The sequence below is a fragment of the Microtus pennsylvanicus genome, chromosome 20 (genome assembly GCF_037038515.1).
Source record: "Microtus pennsylvanicus isolate mMicPen1 chromosome 20, mMicPen1.hap1, whole genome shotgun sequence".
Lineage (NCBI taxonomy): Eukaryota > Metazoa > Chordata > Mammalia > Rodentia > Cricetidae > Microtus > Microtus pennsylvanicus.
In genome coordinates this window covers 1966943-1986800 of record NC_134598.1, presented here as the reverse complement: position 1 = coordinate 1986800, position 19858 = coordinate 1966943, and the positions used below count along the sequence as shown (strand labels likewise).

The 19858-nt window shown below is 41.7% G+C and overlaps 1 protein-coding gene across 14 annotated transcripts in view; it reads left to right on the top strand.

Moving 5' to 3' along the window:
• Grip1 (glutamate receptor interacting protein 1) overlaps nucleotides 1–19858 on the top strand; it is a 625790-nt gene that overhangs the window by 426572 nt on the left and 179360 nt on the right. For 10 of the 14 annotated variants that reach the window (XM_075954111.1, XM_075954113.1, XM_075954106.1 and 7 more), the window contains exon 2: nucleotides 15940–16020. The exons of the other annotated variants lie outside the window; for them this stretch is intronic. In XM_075954111.1, coding sequence (XP_075810226.1) covers nucleotides 15940–16020 — 81 coding nt within the window. The remainder of the gene's footprint in view (nucleotides 1–15939; nucleotides 16021–19858) is intronic. 14 annotated transcript variants of the gene reach the window in all.

Here is a 19858-nt window from a genome sequence, read left to right as displayed (position 1 = left end):
TTTATTTCCAATTCTGTGATTTTTATAATCATACCAAAAGCCTATTTATTGGACTTTGGCTTACAGTAAGTTATAATTAAGTTATAATATGCAAATATCCCTGATTAAATGAATCCCTAATAGCTAATCTTTAACCAAAGTCAGTGTCTCTGTGGTTGACTGGGCTGTGGGTAGAAGAGTGGATGTCCTGATCATCCCTGGGAATTCTAATTTCTTGGGGAAATGATTCTATTTAATATTGGAAAAAGTGAAGAAAGAATGTGACGGAGCATCTCTATTGCTGAATTAATTCATGTAGAGACTCAAGTGCCTTGATATCATTATCTTTGATTAAACATCATTCTTGTAAAAATAATTAAGAACTAAAACTTGTTAGATCGGCAGTGTCTTGGAAAAGATGCATAGGGCCAGAATTGCAGCAATTAACGCGCAGCTCTGTGTCTCTGGCTGTGTGGCGGAAGCGGCCAGACCTGCAATGGCGTCTCTTCGGATAATTAAAGCTGCTATTTCACAGTCCAACTGTGGGGATGATTTACTGAAGTCGAAAGAAGCCATAAGCTGCCCATACCTTCACCACCGCTGCCTCTCTGCGTACTCCACACAGGGCTTATCAAGCTGTTCCCTAAAGTGAGGAAAGAGATGCGTGCGTGCGTGCGTGCGTGCGTGCGTGCGTGTGTGTGTGTGTGTGTGTGTGTGTGTGTTCTCCTTTTAAGACTCCTGGAGACAGATCTTTCAGAACAAACACCTGCAAACTTTGGAAAACTGTCAGATTTGCTCTATCACACAGATAATTCCATTTGGCGTCCGGCCATACCTGAGATAGGCGCATGTTGGGACTTGACCATAACAGGGTACCCTGTTCTCCTTTTGGTTTCTGTGACTCCCAAATACTACTCCAAAGAAGTGGAGAGGAGATGGATGAAGGGCAGGATGATCTCATTGTTGGGTTTGCTATTGTTTTATGATTGGTTGGATGGATGATTGGTTTTCAATCCCTAAACTATCTCAACCTCAGTGTTGACTTTCAGTACCCACGATCTCCCCGTCCTCATCACTCAGTCCCACCCTGCTTACCTGAAGAAGGACTGAGGCAGAAAGCAAAGGAAGCCGAATATGCAGGACTGTGGGAGACAAAATAAGGGCCACTGGGTCAGGAAAAGACATCTTAATAACTAATCTCACATTTCTCGGTGACTTCAGATGAGCTCAAAAGAGTTTGAGCAAGTCTACCCATTTTCTCATTTCAATCCTAAACAGTCTCTCTCCCGAACTGGCTGTAGCTCTTTCCATGTTACTGATTTCTGTGATTTCCATGTTACTGATTTCTGTGGTCTCCATGGTAGCTTAGGCTTCAACCCAATCTTTTTAAAATAGCTTTCTCGGGGACTCATTTGAAGGGACTCTTCCCCTGTCATAAATGCCTGGGTCTGTGTGGCGATTATTTGGGCATTTTGCATGCCTTTGAAGCTAGTGCAAGGTCGTTGCCACTGCAATCTCTTGTCAACTCAAGAATGTGTATATGTGTGTGCATCTTCATTCAATATGTGTGTAAGTTTGTGGGGTTGGTGTGCACATATAGCTGTGTAAGCATGTGTATAGAGACCAGAGGAAAGCTTGGGTTGTTGTTTCTCTGACCTCAGGCTCAATCACCATCACCATCCTCCTCTTTTTCTTTTTTTGAGACAGTGTCTTTCCCTGTCTAGAACTCATCAAATCAGATAGGCTGGATGTCCAAGCAAACCCAAGGGATCCATCCCTCTCTGCCTCCCCAGTCTTGGAATTGCAAGCCTTTGCTGCTTTAGTATTGCAAAGCAGCACTTTACCAATGAGCTATTCCCCAGTGCATTTGAAATTTGAAATAAGTTTATAATAGACAACTTACACAATAGGACAAATTAGAATATAATTGTTCAATAGTATAATTGGACAATAGCCCATCAAAAATCAAGAAAAAGTCAAAGCATTTCTTGTGTATTATAAGAAAGTACCAGCAGAATTACACATGGGTTATCAAATATATAGCTTAATGGTTCAAAGATAACTCGAGAATTTTAACCTAAGCTTAATGAAGATGCTTTGGGTATGAGTGGTGGTGTTAGGGAAATCCATAACTGTTTTGGATATACTGAGACTGTAGATATGCCTTGTAGATGTCCATAACATTGTGTGAATATTGAAGCAGGTAGACCACATGGACAGGGTATATATTCCGTGTCTAGAGCTTATGGGAAAAGTCCTAATTGCAGACATTTAGCGTGGAAATGAATGAGGAGAATAGGCGAGAGAAGAGGGCCAAATCCTGATGTCACTATTCGCAAGTCTGCAAACAAGGAGATGGCCAAGGAGGCACAGACAATTTGGCTGAAGTATTGTCAGTGGGCTAGAGGCATGTGGAGAACCCCAAGTCAAGCAGAAGAGAATCAACTCTGCCATTCTGCTGAAATATTGAGCGTGAAGATCAGTGTATGTTTTCAAACGACATTAAAGACAATGGGCTTGTGGCTAGACGTGAATGCTGCCTCCGCTGGGTTTCGGGGGCCTGCTACTTTTATGGTTGTACACTCCAGGGTGCAGTGGCATTTTATTTTATACTTGTCTAGAATAAACATAATTCAATAAAAAAAGAAATTGCACCTTATCATTGATTTGAAGGAAAAGAGAACAAATCGGTATGCCCTGGGCAGCCTTCCCAGAGATTCTCAAGCTCGCTGGGAGATGATTGATGGTACCCAGGAGGACTTACTTGCCTTTTGCCATATTTCACCTTTTAAAATAAAAATTTATAGAAACGAATTAGGCATTTCCTTTAAACAAATAAATAAAAAGCAGTGGTTTCCAAACTGGGTAATGATAGCAGCCTGTCGTTTGTCCTCGCTCATCTCGGAAAGCGGGGAGAATGGCGTACCACCAAACGTGTAAAGGTTGCAGGTTCTCGTGATTCAGTTGCCTCTTGTTCTGCCCAGTTAGAATGCTGAACCACATTGGAGTGCGCAGGGAATCTGAGCAGCCATTGTGCATTTTAGAGCCCGGCCTTACACAGAAAACACCTTTGGACGTATTTAATGAAACAGACAAATCAGATTTGTGTAATTAGTGATAATTATGCATAAAAGACCAGGTGAACAAATTTTTCCCTCATTCTAACTTAAATTTTTGCAAGGGACATTAGCTCTAGGATCACCAGAGCCCAATTAAAGCGGTAATTTAATAAATGGTCTCCTCGTACCATGAAAGAATTGGCATTGCCCGTCTGAAGTGCCTGCTTTTGGGGAATAAGTTATACCCATGGGAGGATTTACCATAGCATATGCTAGAGATACATTTTATGCTTAATAGTTTTCTTATGTATTGGGTGGGGTTATTTAAATGTCTTTGGAAGGAGTAATTTTTAGTCTCTTCAAAACTCTAATTCATTCTAGTTATTATGTGTAAAAAACTGTTTTCTACTGCCATCAAAGTTCTGTATTTCTCCTATCAGAAGATAAAAACTTAAGCAAAAGAAAATTTTAGGCTTAAAAAAATCCCTCCATTTAAATGGTTTAGGTTTCTACCAAATATGATTAATTCACCTGCCAACTGATGAAGGCATCCTGGAGCCGTTAGCATTCAGTAACCAATGTCAAGGACTTGGCGCATATTGCCCTGGTTAGCTCCCACTAGAATAAAACTACACATTATTATCCCATTTGAAAGTTGAGAAAATTGAGGCTTAGAAAATTGTTAGCATTGTAAAAGGAGAGAACAGTTTAGAAAAAGTTATGAACTTAAGGCACACATGCCTTATCCGGTTTGGGTTTTGGCTCTCTCCGAAAGAGATTATATTTTTACTTCAAACTGTCTGCAGGCAGTCTAGGCTGAGATAGCTGAGGAAGGTTAGACAGTGCTTACACATGGTGTATAACACACTTGCACCTTGTTGGTGCCATGAAATCAGACATGTGTGAGATAAAGAACTACTTCTCTCGAGTATTTCCGATTAGCTCACCGTCACTGGTGGCAGGAAAAAGTACATGTGGTGAGCACGCGGCCTTGTTGTGTGGCATCTGTGACAGCTGTATATACCTGGCAATCTAAATAAGAGATCGCACTGTGAGTGCGCATGTGATCCCGGGCCCTTCCCAGAACAGCGAGCGCTGCTCTGGACACCTCTAGGATGCGCAGGCAGCTTTTGCCTTAGCCCATTTCTGCTGCGCATGCCTGTGGTGCAAGGAGGAAGCTCCAGGGTCAAAATTAGGAACTAAAGGAAATGGGAAAGGATGGTTTAATTCTGCAAGTTTCTCCAGGCTTTCTCATATTTCTCTGTCGTGTTTAACATCCTTTATTTTTACTCTGTTTGTAAATATTTAACAAAGATGTCAGAGCGTTCTACTCTTTTCTACAAGATTTTTTTTTTTTTAGCCTAACTGATTTTAGCTAAAATTTCTGCTAGTTACAGTAAAAAAAAGAAAGAGAAATAAAGGGATATGCCTGGGAATCACCTCGTCCAGCACGGCACTGGCAGAACAGCACCAGTGCTCCTTACCTACGTCAGCTTTATGACGTCTGTTTACATCAGTTGGGCAGCTTCAGATAATGGGCAAACACTTTGCTTATTTCGAGCAACACATCTCTAATTGTCAAAGAAGCCAATATCTGAGCTTTACTGTGCCCACATGAGCCATTATATGGTGTTTACTCTTTCTACCGCAATAAATACTGAACGTTTTCTTAAACTTGTCTTAAGCAAAATAGAAGTCAATAAAGGCTGCAGTTTTCCAATGGAGAGAAATGGAGGCAGGGCAATGTTTAAACGCAGTACCCAAACTGTCCAGCAGGGCTACATACAAACGCGCACCCTTCCTACCTCCTCCTGTGTAGTGGAGGGACTTTCCATGGGAGAGTCATGCCCCCTCTCTACAGCACCTGCTGTTTTGTACTTCAGTTGTTCATGTGGTCACCGAGATGCTGATTCCTCGCAAACCTTCCCTGCTGCACAACTGCCGTGCTTGTCTTTCATCCTGAGGGCTCGCACCCTAAGCTAAGCTGAAGTGGAGCATCTCGGGATATCATGTGGAAATATTACATGCAGAATGCAAATGCCTTTGCTTTATGTAAATTACAGTGTAAATTTCTCATGTTTTCTGCAACTTGGGAGCTCCTAGAATACCATGGGAGGCCACAGCCTCTGCTGCTTGCTTTAAACCCCCTACTGCAGGACTCCAAGAAGCCATCAGGATGAAGATGGTGGTTTTCAGTTTCTACCCATTGCGCCTTGTCCTGTTAAAAGAGACAATAGGAATATATCGGAATTCAGAGCCCTTCCTGGATCCTCTACTCCACTCTACTTCTCTTAGTACTGCCTGAAAATAGAGAGATATATAGATGACGATACTAAGCATGCATATATATGGAGCAGTTTAGGCGTGATTTGTATCTGTTTTATGTGCACATGTGCACACATCTATAATGTATTCTTCCCTTCCTGCAGTTCTCACACGACACTGATGCACGACTTCTTGCCAGGTGTAAACAATGTTTGCGCCAAAGGCACCGGATGATTTGCCTGTCAATATTGTTTGCTATTTAAAAAGAACAACTTCTTGATTTCGTACTATAATGTGACTGAAAATTACATGCACAGGCGCACTCTTGTAAAGTTTGACTTTGTAATTTGAAACGCCTCAAGGCAGGTGACAGGACGTATGAGATTGAGTCAGGGAAGTCTCAGTTCTCACAAATGGACCTCCTCTGAGGTATTCCTGCTAATAGAATTCAATAGAGTTGTACATGATTGCTTTCATAATTGAAGTGTCCCAAAGCAGACTCAGAGCCCAGTAGTGAAACTGACAAGGAATGATGGGCACAAAGGGTCTTTATCCTGCATGTCTGCTATTGTTGGTGGTCTGGTAATCGGAAACCTGGAAGGGTACTACTGGAAATAATGCTGCAGAATCAGTTCCGAACTAAACGCTCACATTCAGTGGCATTGGAATGCATTTTTCCCGGTCATCCTAATTAAGTATAAAAGCTAAATCTTTGTTCAGGCAAGATTTATGGAAAGAAACAGTGAAGTTGATGAGGTAGACATAACCCAAGGAAAATCAGACAAGCATTTAATTTGTGAGGGAAATTGTCTATCTGAATAATTTGTCTCAGAAGCAAATGAAGATAATTTGAAATTTTTTGGGCTATTAAATCCAGGTACCTGGATTTTAATTTTTTACTTTGCTACTGACAAATTGAGTTACAATAGACCATTTAATATTGAATGAATTTTCCAGCTAAAAATTCAGCAAGCAGTTTGCCCATAACATTAAAAATATATATCATATATCTTCATTTTCATGATGGAATGTAGAGGTACCGAATTGGGCAGCATGAAAATTAGTCTACAGTTGTAAGATTCCACATTTTTTTCTTTTCTGCAAGCATTGTTTGTCGTGTGAACTCTTCATAATGATTCACCATGGCAGCTTTGAGAAAAGAATAATCTTTGTAGTTGGGCAGAGCTGAGTTCAAATCTAGCCTCGGATTCGTAGTTGTTTGGTCTCTGGTAGGTTTTTAATTTCCCAGAGGTTAAATTTTTCTCATGTTCAATAACTGGGGCTTGTTATAATACTTATGACTACACAATAATTGTTACGACTATAAAGTTAAATCCACACTCTCAAAGAGTAGTAGTACAAGGTAGTGTTCAGAAAAGATATTTGTGGCTGTAACAGAATGCCACTGGGCCCTGCTGGTCACTCTGGTTCCTTTTCCACTAGAAAGGGTCTTTTACCCTTCGGGCAGTGGTGATTGACATCTGGGTACATTATTGATGCTATTCTAATCAATTCTCTGTGACGTCAGCATTTACTAAGTGGTAGTTAACATCTGGGTAGATTATTGAGACTATTCTAATCAATTCTCTGTGACGTCAGCATTTACTAAGTGGTAGTTAACATCTGGGTAGATTATTGAGACTATTCTAATCAATTCTCTGTGACGTCAGCATTTACTAAGTGGTAGTTAACATCTGGGTAGATTATTGAGACTATTCTAATCAATTCTCTGTGACGTCAGCGTTTACTAAGTGGAGCGACTGAAGCTCCTGAAGGACTAGAAACTCACGCAAGACCACACATGGAGCAACCCACACTATTGCACTACAGGGAAATTCTATTAAATTATGAATGGCTTTTGAGTCTCCCACAAAAAACTTATTTCACACCCTTGTGAAGTTTTATCTGTACAATCACTGTCTCTTACTGTAAAACCAGAGGGTATCCAAAGTCTAGCTTTAGATAACAGAAAGCAGACCGCCTTGATTCTGACAGACGAGTAAATCCTGCTTTAACCGTGCATCAAAGACACATGTCATCTGTTGGATAAGCCATCGTCTGCTCTGGCTTGACCTAGAGATGAATTAGCAGAGAAAACGACATGACAGACAGCTCCGGGCTGTGTGGAACGCGCTCTTCTTCAGGCATTTGCTGCGATCTCTGCCCCGTTCGCTGGTCCTGGGCAAGCAGACGCAGCAGCACACACACACTTAGAAACTAGCCTTCAGTTTTGGAATTTCCTTCTTATTTTAAAGCTTGACTTACTTTATATGTAGGAGCGTTTTGCCTACATGTACATAAGTGCATGGCATGTGTGCCTGGTGCCTGAGGAAGGCAGGAGAGGGCATCAGAGCCCCTGGAACTAGAGTTACAGACAGTTGTGATCTGCCACGTGGATACCGAGAACTGAACTCTGGTCCTCCATAAGAGCAGCAGAACTATCTCTAGCTCCAAATCATATTTTTTTTAAAAAAAATTTAGAACTAAAAATAAATTTAGAAACAAGTCCTGCAATTGTCCAACACCAAGAGACATGACAATTTGAGGGTAAAATGACCACCTCAGGTGTTAACGATCCGTGCAGATGCTGCCTGCTGGAGTCCAGGGTGATCTGCTCAGTGATTCAGCTGCATGCCTAGGCGACAGTCCTCCTGCTCCGGTCCCGGCCCTTCAGATTGGCCTGGAGATCTAAAGGACAGGACGGGCAGAGCATGTCTTCCTGTCACCATACTATCCATACCATTGGTAGATAGCACCTGGCCTAAGATTTATTTACACTTCTGACTTCAGGAACTCTTGTGAAAGGTTTGAAATATTGTAGTTAATAGGCTATGGGCAGCGTCTAGAATAATAAAGGAGAAAAGAGAGTGCCCTCGTATTTATTCACTTGTGGGAAACAGTTCATCAATGCTCCATCAGCAGAGAATAGCAGACACAGAGCAGGAGGAGTAAATCTAGACAGATTTCATCTCCTAGAATTCCTTGAGCCTCTCTGCTAACAGGGATTCTTTCAAGAGGTTTGCTTATGTCCTGAAAGATCCTTGACTCTTGTATCATAAATTAAACCAGGACTTTGTGACAAGATGTAAGATCCCAAAGCTTAGTGAGATTGGCTTTTTTTTTTCTTCCTAAATTAAAATTTCAAGAGATCGTCAAACACTGTTCCAGGTGCCTGTATCTGCGACACTTAGTGACACACAATACTCACAGTGGTTGCTACCATGTGAATGTATGCATCTCTTTATTCACACAGAAAGAATTCCCGAAAAAAAAAGCATGTGTATAATCCATAAGCCATGTATGTAGAAAGCCTTGTTTCTGTTCTTCGCTTCATAGTAGATTTGGGCACAGCATTTCATCCGTGTAACCTCCGTGTCCTCAGATGCCAAGCAATGCAGTCATACCCATGCCAAACAGTGTTTGGGGTATTGCTAAAATACTAAATGCTGAGAGGATAGGGCATTTCATATACCCACACTGCCCTAGCATTTGATATAAGAGTAGCTTCCTGTCAAAGTCACCAAGTCATACACAATTTAGGATAAATGATGGCAAGTTATTCCTTAAGCCAAGCATTCCTTTGGTGAAATTAATTTATATATTTTACAGTTTGAAATTGAATTGAGTTCTCATGACCAAAAATAAAAATTCAATTTCATACAAAGGTTTTAGATTTGTGCTGGTATATAGTGAGTGCCTAATGTTTTTATATTTTTTTTATTAAATTTATTTACTTATTTGTTGGGGAAGGGGACCTGCTGTATGTGCATGTGGGTTTCCAGACATCAAACTTAGGGTGTCAGACCTGGCAGGCAGGCCTCACCCACTGAGTCATCTCACCAGCTGGGTCAAACCTGTTTGTATCAATATAAATGAATACTTCTTTTCCTAAACAGTGGTGTACTTCTTACACATAAATTTAAAATGCAGTTTTAACTAGTCCACACTGGCTACCCTGAGGCAAATTATATTTTCCATCCACTTATCATTCTAATGTGACTCCGTTTACTCAATGTGTATTCAATGACTGTGGGAAATCCTGAGCATGTCACCTGGGATCCTGTAACAGATAAGTCAAGGTTTGAAGTGTATATATATAGGCCTTCCTACATGCAAAGGACAGGGACTAAGTACTGACTTCAAAATATTAAAGAAAGAACTGATATATTAAAGGAAATGGGTCCTATGGGAAAGAATGCAACCCTCTGTAGATACTGAGTCTGTGCTGAGACAGGCCTGCAAGGCACAACTATGGCTCTCTCCTTATTGGGGAGTTAAGCAGCAGGGAGTTCTCATTTGTGGTTCAGACACATCAGCAGTGGGAATGCCAGTGGCAGAAAATATGCAATTTCATGCTCATTAATTTTAGAGAGGATTTACAAATTAATCTGGCCCCTCTTTCAGAAGGCCTGCAAAGACTAAGGAGCAGAGTTACCACAGACCACTTCCATGAGGTCTACCAGATGTCCAGGGTGACAATAGTCTTCTCTGCCCATGTGTGCCATTCTGAGATTGGGATGTCTGTTGGATAATAGTGATCTGACTATGAACGGGAGGGCAAGAGGTGAAGGAGACAGTGTGATGGAAGCTTCTACCCTATGTCCCTAGTCGTGTTAGTAGAAGTAGTGTTAGCTAATACTTGGGAGAAACCATTTTAGTGGAGGAAATGCTTGTCTGGGTTCATGGTTTTAGTGCATTGTATGTGGTCCTGTGTGCTTGAGCCGAACACCACGGTACCCGGAGCCCATGGTGGAGCAAAGCAGCTCAGTTTATGGCTGGGAGAAAGCACGACATGGAGCAGGAAGATTTACCATCTCCCTGAGACCTCCTTGCTCTAGTAAAGCCATACTTCCTGTTTTTATCTCCTTCCAGTCATGCGACCATCGCATGAACTTAGCAAAGGATTATCCAGTGATCGGTCAGAGTTGTCAGGATCCAGTCACTTCCCTATGGCCAGGAAAGTAATAGTCATTTCCCCAGTGTGTGAGCCCGTGGGGCACATGTCACATTAAATCATACAAGTGACTATGTGGTTAAGAGTAACACAGCTTAGAAGACACTCTAGCATTATGAAGAATTTTTCACACCATTTTTATTTTTTCCATTTTTTAATTTTTGAGATTATTTAATTTCAACATATCTCCCTTCCATGTCTTCCCTCCAAATTCTTTCGCACACTTCTCTCTGTTCTCTTCAACTTTATGGCCTCTTTTTTCATTGTTTCAACGTGTGTGTGTGTGTGTGTGTGTGTGTGTGTGTGTGTGTGAGTGAGTGTGATGTATATGTATATACATATGTTCCTAACATAGCCTATTAAGTCTCTATAATGCTACCTGAATGTTCTCGGGCAGCATTTGTCACAGGACACCCAGTCGCTGTGCTCTTCCCTGGGGAGGATCCCCATCTCCTGCTCCTAGCTTTACTTGTTTGCCCGTAGCTTTTTTGTGTAGCATAGAAGCCTCATTTGGGCTTTTCCCTGTCTAGTGGTACCTTTGTTTTTAAGATGAAGCTGTGCTGTTTGAAGTCTTTTTTAATGTCTGAAACTATAAACCCTGGTCCCATAAGACTATAAAGCACATCTGTCTCTGAATTATGAAACTATAATGAAACCTGCCAACTCAGGATGGACATTAATGTCATGCAGATGTGAAATAAATAGCGAGAGAGAAGAGGTGGATGGAATGAGAAAATCTTTCCTTAATAGGAAAGAGACTGTGTTGGAGCAGATTCCTACCTCACCCCTACCATCAAATTCATCTCATCACCGTCCCCTTCTGCTGTCAAACTAGTTGTGTGGACTGCTTCATTGGGTTAGTGAAGGAGATGCGATTAGCTCACTTCTTAATGGTGCATTGCCTGTAGGTATCCTTGGCTGTAGGCTCCACATGTGTAAGCGATATTGCTCAAACCTGTGCAAACTCAGAAAACTGCAGACCATTCTGTCCAGAGGAAGATGCGCCATGTAGCTTTGACATGTCCCAAGCCAAACAGGATTAGTTTAGCCGGGAATGAAGCATGGGTGAGACCTGGACAGAGGGATGAGAGTGTCTCTTTGAGCTTGAACTTCACCATATGGTGGCTTCAGCACACACATCACCTTAATGAGAAGAGAAAGATGCAAGTCCCTTCCATCACCAAGACTTTTTCAAAGTTATCTTCAAGGAATCTTTCTTAGAATTTCGGGTATCTCATCAAGCCACCATGGCACTGCCCTGAATTGGCAAGTGGAGGCCCGAGAGAAGGAAGCGACCACTTCAGGTTCAAGTGGAACAGGAGTAACATCGACAGAACCAACGCTTAGAAAGCATTGCACGTAGGCAAAAGATGAATTTGGTTTTTTTCCAGATCACAATATTCTCTTCCCAGTCATGATGGTGGCTCTCCCTCTCCTACCAGACCCCATCTCTAACCAGCTCCCTCGGGCACAGGCTTAGTTTCCCCCTGAGGAGAATCAAGCGCCATATTCCACTCTGCGAGTGGAGCCTATGAGGTAAAAGGAACTCTGCCGATGCCAATCTTCCTATACTTCCATTATCTTTTATTCTTTTCCATTCTCAGTGTGCACGTAGTAGGCACTAACATTCATGAGTGCTAATTGGATCCAAGGGACAGGTTACTCTTTTTGCTGTGGGTTTCATTGTGTTCCTGGTGGAAAGCAGTGTTTTCTTCTGCGTCTGTAATGGCACACGGGAGCCTTGTCGCATGAGACGCCTGTCTCCTACTGCTGGGAAATGGTCATAACGTTTAAGTGCGCCAAATACCTTTTTTTCTTTTTCCCTAATCAAGGAGTTTAGAGATCTGCTGGCTTAGCAGGTAAATCCACTGTGCATAATGAGTTGCTAGGAATTGTTTAGCCTGGGCTGATTAGTCTCAGCCAAAGGAAATTAAATTTTATTTTCTTCAACAAAACCCTGAAGACAGTCAGAGTAGTCCTGAACCATGGTCACATCCAGTGCTGAGAAGCTCAGATCCTGGGAATGGCTTTGTTTGAAAGGCAATCAGCAACTCCTGAAGGGTATGATAATAGGAGGGACCTGAGCCCACTCCTCGCCTTGTGATCCTCCCAGGTCCGGTGTAGGCTTGTGGCTACGGTGCACAGTCAGATGACTCCTGTCTTTAAGTTGATAGATTCTTCACCTGGAATAAGCGATCAAACCAGAAAAACAGGTTCTTGCTTCCTGTGCTTTGCAAGTGGATGCTCTGGACAAATAGGGGCAGGTGAGGTGTTGCAGGCTAGTGTGATGTCAACTTGACACAGGTCTTGGAGTCCATCAGCGAGAGGGGGGACAACAATTAAGAAAAGACAGTGATTGTCTAGCTGCAGAGATGCCTGGCTGTTTTGACAGCCTAGACAACATTTTCTGTCACTTTAGCATGTGAGGCTCACCAGCTGAACGTCTATTTGGCCTCCATGGTGACTTTTGAGAGGACCCCTTTTGTGAATGGAACTGACTATCAGTAACCAAGTTGCGTGTGACTTGAAAGTCAGACTCTATTCAGAGGAATGCTTTGAAAGATTTGTTTTCTGGCTGGTGGTGCACATCTGTAATCCCAGTCCTTAGGTGGTGAGGCAGAAACATCGAGAGTTCAACACCATCTTAATTACCTAGCATATTCAAAAGCAATGTGGGTATGTGAGACCTTGTTTCAGGAAGCAAATAAATTGACAATTGTTTGACAGATTGTTTTAAAAATCTGAATAAATGTAAAAGAAAATGTATATTTATACCAATTTTATAAATAGTTACATATTTCTAGCTTGCCATGGTACTAACCACAAAATCATATAAAGTGGTTTAGGCTGTCAGTTCTTAACAGTTGGATTATGATGTGACGTTAACAGGGATAGTCTATAAATCTGAATCCTCCCACACCCAAAAATAAAAGAAAAAAACAGAGGTGGGTGGAAATATGCTCATGTACTTTTTTTATAATACCATAGTCTATCAACAAAATATTCCTGAACGCCTATTGCATGTGCTGTGCTGTTCTAGAATTGCTATGACTCAGATATGTCACTATTTGATCTATGTTTCTTTTCTGTGTATGAAAGTGGTTGCCTCCCTATGAAACGAAATAAAAGTATTAATATGTTTCTTAAAAGAAATCCAAAGGCTCTTTTAGGACCATTCTGGAAACAATGAATTATATATTGGCGTTGCACTTAAAACGAAGAGCCAGTGTTTCGCGACGTCTCCTAGTAACTCCGTTATGTTGTACCAGGCATCTCCTCTACTTACGCCCGCCTCACTCCCATCAGGCATTGCAGCCATCACCCTTGCATCTTTAGCAAGCTATTCTTAGCTGATATTGAGCTTTTCCCATGTGATTATTTGGCCGACACAGCTTCTGGCTGCTGGCTAAGCTTTTTTTCTTTCTCATGTGCCTGGGAAGGATGCTCTTGCTTCTGGGAGGGAGGAGGTGGCACAGGAATGGTGATAGAGGTGTTGGTCAGATGGCCATCTATAATTCAATTTCAACCTTTTTACCAGAGGATCTCAGGCCTAAACTGAGGAAGTCACTTTCAAATATAAATGAGAAAACAATTTAACTGGGATGACTGCTTCTAAAATGCAAACTAGGTGAATTTTGTCTTTTAAAAAATGGTCTCCTTGAAATAGAACATGAAGAGAAGGTAACCCAAGAGTCCCCTGGGAAAATCTCTGGTGCTCTTTAAGAAACCCCAGCATTACACTACTCAACCCAGGGCCTAACTGACGAATTGAAAACTGAAGAAGCCTTAAGTTGCAGTTCCTGGACCTGGGTGTGTAATTCACATCCCTTGGCTCAGTGTCTTTCTAGGTGAACTGTTGCCAAGTCGTGGCTAAGGAAAGGAAACACAATATTGGAGCAGCCTTGTGAGTCTCCGATTTTTGCACAGAAGCAGCCTGTTTGTACGACAGTTATATGAAGTGAATGTCTGGTTATTACACTAACACTGTGGAAAACTCACTCGCCTCTTCAGTAGGGGGAGGATGGGTGGTGGGACAAATGGCCACTTTCATGATCGAATGCTTAGGTTTGTTTTGTGAAATGTATTTGTCAACACCGTGTTTGCAATGAGAAGTCCAAGACTCACGTTGCTACTTCAGAAGCAGATGAATGATGCTGATTGTTTCGGTACCCTAAAGCCAATAGCTTCGTTATGGTTGGAAAAATGAACAGAATTGTGTGATAAATGGTATATGAACGTGAAGCGACGGTGCCTGCCGTTTTTCAAATTAATTGCCATTACAGCAGTGTTAATCTTTCCTTTTGTTGTTGCTTATAGAGACATTGCTCGTTTCATAAAGAAATCCTGAACCGTTTACAGGAAAAACACATCGTCGAGAAGGAATGAGCCCTTTGCTGCAGAAACACACACAACAGAGCTGCGAGAATTAATGGGCACAGCCCTCAGATGATAAACCTTGCCACTGAATTAAATGCTTGTTGTCTTTAATAGTTTGCTGTGTACAATATGATTCCTTTTAATCCTTTAACGATTCGCAGTTAAAACAATGACAGCAGAGTGAACGGGGCTTCAGCGTGGGAGGGTGTGTCATTGTGTTACCCAGATGACTAACGTGCTGGGGGATGGTCGGACGAGATTTCTTTTCCTCAAGCCTTATCAATCCCATTCCTGAGATGCTTAAGGGTTTGTTCCTGCCATCATCTTTCCCATTCATGCAGATGCTTCCATCCTAACCTGGAAGCATTGCTCCTTACTCTTCTAACCCTTACCATGAGCCTCCCTGTACCACTACTCACATTCCCTCCTCACAGAAAACCCTTGGCCAATCACTTTACTTACAGTCTGGTGGGCCCACCTCCTCCATGATCTTGACACCTAGTGTGGCCACCACCCAGATTCTTCCCTGCCGCTTACACATCTGATGCTTTGGGCCCTCTGTCTTCTCAGTTGCTCTCTGTATTGTTCTGCTGGTGGTGGGTTGTTTTTTTTTTAACTCATTGTTAAAGAGAACTTACGGCCCTTTGCAATGCACATCTATTTTTGCCAAGCCATCCTTCTTCCCCATTTCTCAGCCTCTGCAATCTTACCTCTGGAATGACCCCACCCTTCTGCTTTACCCTGAATGCTGGTTCGTGTTCCCAAGAAGAACCTACTAACTGTTGTCTTGATTCTCTTGCGGTACTAACGCTCTTTCATCCGCTTCTCTGAAATACTGCATCTCCTCTCCTTTCCTTTTTCCTTCCGCTGAGCCATTTTGTCCCGTCTTTATCTTCCTGTCACACCTAGTCACTGTTTATGGGTAGGTGTAGACAACCAGCAGAGGATTGCTGTGCCTACTAGCACCCTTCTTAACATCTTTAAAATGTCTCCATGTGCATTTTAGTTTTCAATCCTTACCCTATGAGGGTACATGAGAACTATGTCCCTCTTTCTCAAGAAGAAAGTGATGTTCAGGACATCCACTCATCCTAAAACTTACCCAAATGTAAGGCTCAGGTCATCAACTCTTCCTCCTGTCCCTGACTACTCTCTCTCTCTCTCTCTCTCTCTCTCTCTCTCTCTCTCTCTCTCTCTCTCTTTCTTTCTCTCTCTCTCTCTGAGAAGGATTGTGATCCACTATAGATCTTCACTACACTGGAAAATGGATGGAAATTAACCAAACCCTTCATTGTACCGTTGCAGATGAGAGTCCCTACACTAAATCTGCCAGCCAGACAAAGCCGCCTGATGGAGCATTGGCTGTGAGGAGACTGAGCATCCCAGGTTAGACCAGACTGCTGGCTATTTCAGCTGTTTTACTTATTTGCGAAGCCCTGTTATTTGGTGGTCCTAAATAGTTCCAACTTGGTACCCATGTTTCTCCTAGAGCATGGACTGCGTTCTACACGACTTGGACAAACAATGAACAGAAACGAAGTCAGGAAACCTCACTGGCCTATGAGGATTCCTCTTGCAGCCTGCCACGGCAAAACTCTTTGTAAAATGTCTTGAATTGATATCAACTCTGTCTTTTGCTAGTCTTGACCTCTGGTTTCAGCAGGATAGCTTTGACGGCAGCATCCATGTCTTTACTGAAGTGCCGGGCACGACAGAACCATATGCCAGTGGTGTGGGTAGACCAGAGACTCCTTTCTTCTCATCTCTTCCAACTTAGTTTGGCTTCTGTTGGATGACTCTTGTAAAACTCTGGGACTTCGTGTTCCTGGGAAGATGGTTCAGTTTCTTGTGATACAATGAATGACATTTTTCACATAAAACATTTGTGAGCGATATATTAAAATGTCTCTACCTCAAAGCCAGTATTTTGAAGTTTTGGATTTGAGACTGGCAGAAAAGAATGTACACTGTCAAATTAAAAAAGGAAGGAAATGCAAAATACTATCTCAACTTGATAATTAGAAAAGCATTGATGAGAGCACCTGTGTGTAAGAGCTGGGTTAAAAGCATTAATAGGATTTAAAAGCCATTTAAAATGTGTATATATTTCATGAAGCACAGCTAAAGATAAACTATAGGACTTTGGATGAGAGTAATTTTGGCAGTTAGGGAGTTACAGAGCAGCGTTTCCTACATTAAGTTGAATAGGTTGGCCAATCAGTTGATGAAAGGGAGGTATTGCATTTGAATAAGAACAAGATGAGTCTAGTTTGTGGGAAACTTGGCTCATGGTTCCTGTCTGGTATTTTAAGAGTTGCCTATGATTGTGTTTACGTCCTGTTTGAAGCTTTAGGGTTATTAGGAAATTCATGGCTTATAAAGAGACATGCATCTGTCTCTTTATTTTGCTGCTTTGAAGATTCTGAAGTAATTTAAGATCCGGAATTGGTTGGCATCACCCAGTGCCAAGATTTCTATTCCATTCTGTGAAATATCATTCTTAGTGCTGGATGCATTTAGAAGAACTATCGGCTCCATCTCTAAGCTGTGTTTTGGTCTGGGAGTGGTGCCCGGTACCTCAAGGTCAATAATGTCAGCTCTATACCATCGGCCTCCTTGACTTCTGTACCTTTGCTGGTACCTGGCATTTCTCTCTTAGGAAGAGATGAGAGACTTCCCATTGCCCCTGCCCACTGGAGAAGGACACTGTAGTTCCCATATTTGATAAGAATGTCAGATATTTGATTTTCTGCACTTGGATTCCTTACCATGAGCTTAGAACAAATGAACCCAACTCACCACAGACTAAGACCTCTGAAGCTTGAAGTCAAAACATAGTCCTCTTTCCCCCTGGTGTTATCTCTGGTATGTGGATACAATGACAAATATCATAAGCTATTATCCATGATTTCTTTCCAAGGATTTGCTAATGTTACATACTATTATAACTCACTTGAATGGACAAACGCTTTCTTAAAGTCCCTGAGCCATGTTTTCACCTGACACATTGTGTTAGATTGGTAAATCATAACTGTACTTCACATCACACAAGCGATTCTCCATTACAGAATTGTTGTTCTCCCAGGTGTGTGTAAAGTCACTAAAATTATTTTCTTGTAGGCTTCATGGGTTATTCTCATGGAAGTAGGCCACAAAGAAACTTCTCTCTGTTCATCCCTCATAGAGCAGGGGCCAGAGAGAACAGGTCTTCACAATCTTCTCTATTTTTAAAACAATTCAAGAGAAAAAAAGATAAACTAGTCAGACGGCTGAGAACCTAGATGGTTGGTACGGTTCCTTACTGCTACTTACACAGAAAATGAGCTCCGCCCAAACTCCATCCCAACTAATCACTATTGAGATTCTGCAGCTGCTCTGGTCTCTCACTTCACAGCCACTGTAAACTGCTGTTTGGGGAAAAGAAAGGCACACAGCCCTGGAACCTTATCAAGTAGTCACTTAGGGGATAAACCAGCATAGCCCCCAGACAAAGCCCTAGCAAGAAGTCACTTAGCGGATAAACCAGCAGAGCCCCAGACAGAGCCTTAGCAAGTAGTCATTTAGCGGATAAACTAGTAGAGCCCCAGAGTTTTAGCAAGTAATCACTTAGCAGGATAAACCAGCATCAAGGAATCTTCACAATTCTCCTGCCTTTTCTCCCACCAGCTCTCCTGCCGAATTTGCTCTTGCATGGTCCAGGACAGAAAAGAGACAGGACAAGAAGACTGTAAACACATGTTCATGGTTTTCTGTGGACTAAACTGGGTCCCTCTCTCTCCTGTGCTCACCTTCCAATCTCACCTCCCTCGAGGCATTGTTTCCACCCTCTGAGCAGAGCAAGTTTTCAGCCAACAGTGAGGCAGTGAGAAGGCAGTTTTCGCTCCTCAGACAGCTTCTGATCTTTGCAGAGAGACCTCCCAAGGCAGGCGCTGTCCTGGAGCCATTTAACCTGGCTAGCTCCTGCCGAGTGAGACAGCACAAGGAGGCAAAAACGTTCAAAGAGCAGGCATGTTCGTTTGTGCCGGCAAAATTGTGCACCTGATTATCCAAAAATAATGATCGAATTTAACTATTCCTGTTAGCCTTTTCTTTGATGGGTAGAAGGAGAGGATGAGATAGGCAAGGCTATCTTAAGATTGTCTGTGAAAGTTTTATGACAATTGAAACTTTGAACATTATTTTATAAATACAGACCTAGTACATAGGTTTCCGTAACGTGGCTGCACAAGTTTCATGGCCTAGCAGACAGTATCTTCCAGCAGCTCTGTAACAAAGGGGTTACCTTGGATGTTTGAACAGAAATAGAATTTGCTTTCCATTTACTTCAAAACCCAATATCTCCATGTAAACTCAAAATTAGTATAGCAATTACTTTATGATCACAAGTCAAATATGTATCTTCCATTAAACAGTTTTCATCCCCCTCCTTTCACTTCCAAAAAAAGCAATGTATTAAAAATCTCTTAGGAACAAAATGCATTTGCTTTGGATAAGAGAAAATGCATTATTAATATTATTTGGATACTCCTAATTTTAATCATGTCTATTGTGGTATAAAATATAAAATAAAAAGATTCTTTAAGACTTTCACAAGCTTTTGTGAATTTCAGTGAAGGTAGTAAAAGATGTTGTGACTGGCCCTGTGACAATGAAGGACAAAATTTAAGGATAACCTTCAATAAAAAAAATAATACTAAATAAGGAAGCAAAGTTTTAATCTTATTTCAAAGATAAGATGAGTTCCAAGTTCAAAGATATTCAGAGCTAAATGATACCACACATCTAGTTTTTTTTTTTTTTTTTTTAAAAAGCTTTTGATCAGAGTCCCCTTAGGTTGGCATATTACTGGGGAAGTGGATTTAGGTTGATTAAAGGACCATACAACTCAGTTAAAATCTGCTCACATTTTGGATTCGGCAGATTTTCAAATATCTTGTGGTTTTCCAACTTAAAGAAAGTATTTTAATCATCTCTGTCTATTGTGTGCAAAGGGAAGAGATGGGACCTGGATCAGCTTCCACGTCCTGGAGTTAGCGCTGTACTGGGCTTGTGTCCCTGTCCAAAGAGGGTCTTTCCTTGGCTCTAGTGGTCATCATAAAGAACCAGTACTACTTACTGACAAATGTGGTGAGCTAGGAGGTGTCATCTCTATTATCTTTCCAAAAAATTCAGTGCATCCAGAAAAATTGTCTTGGTCTACATCCAAACTTAGGTCACAGAAAGT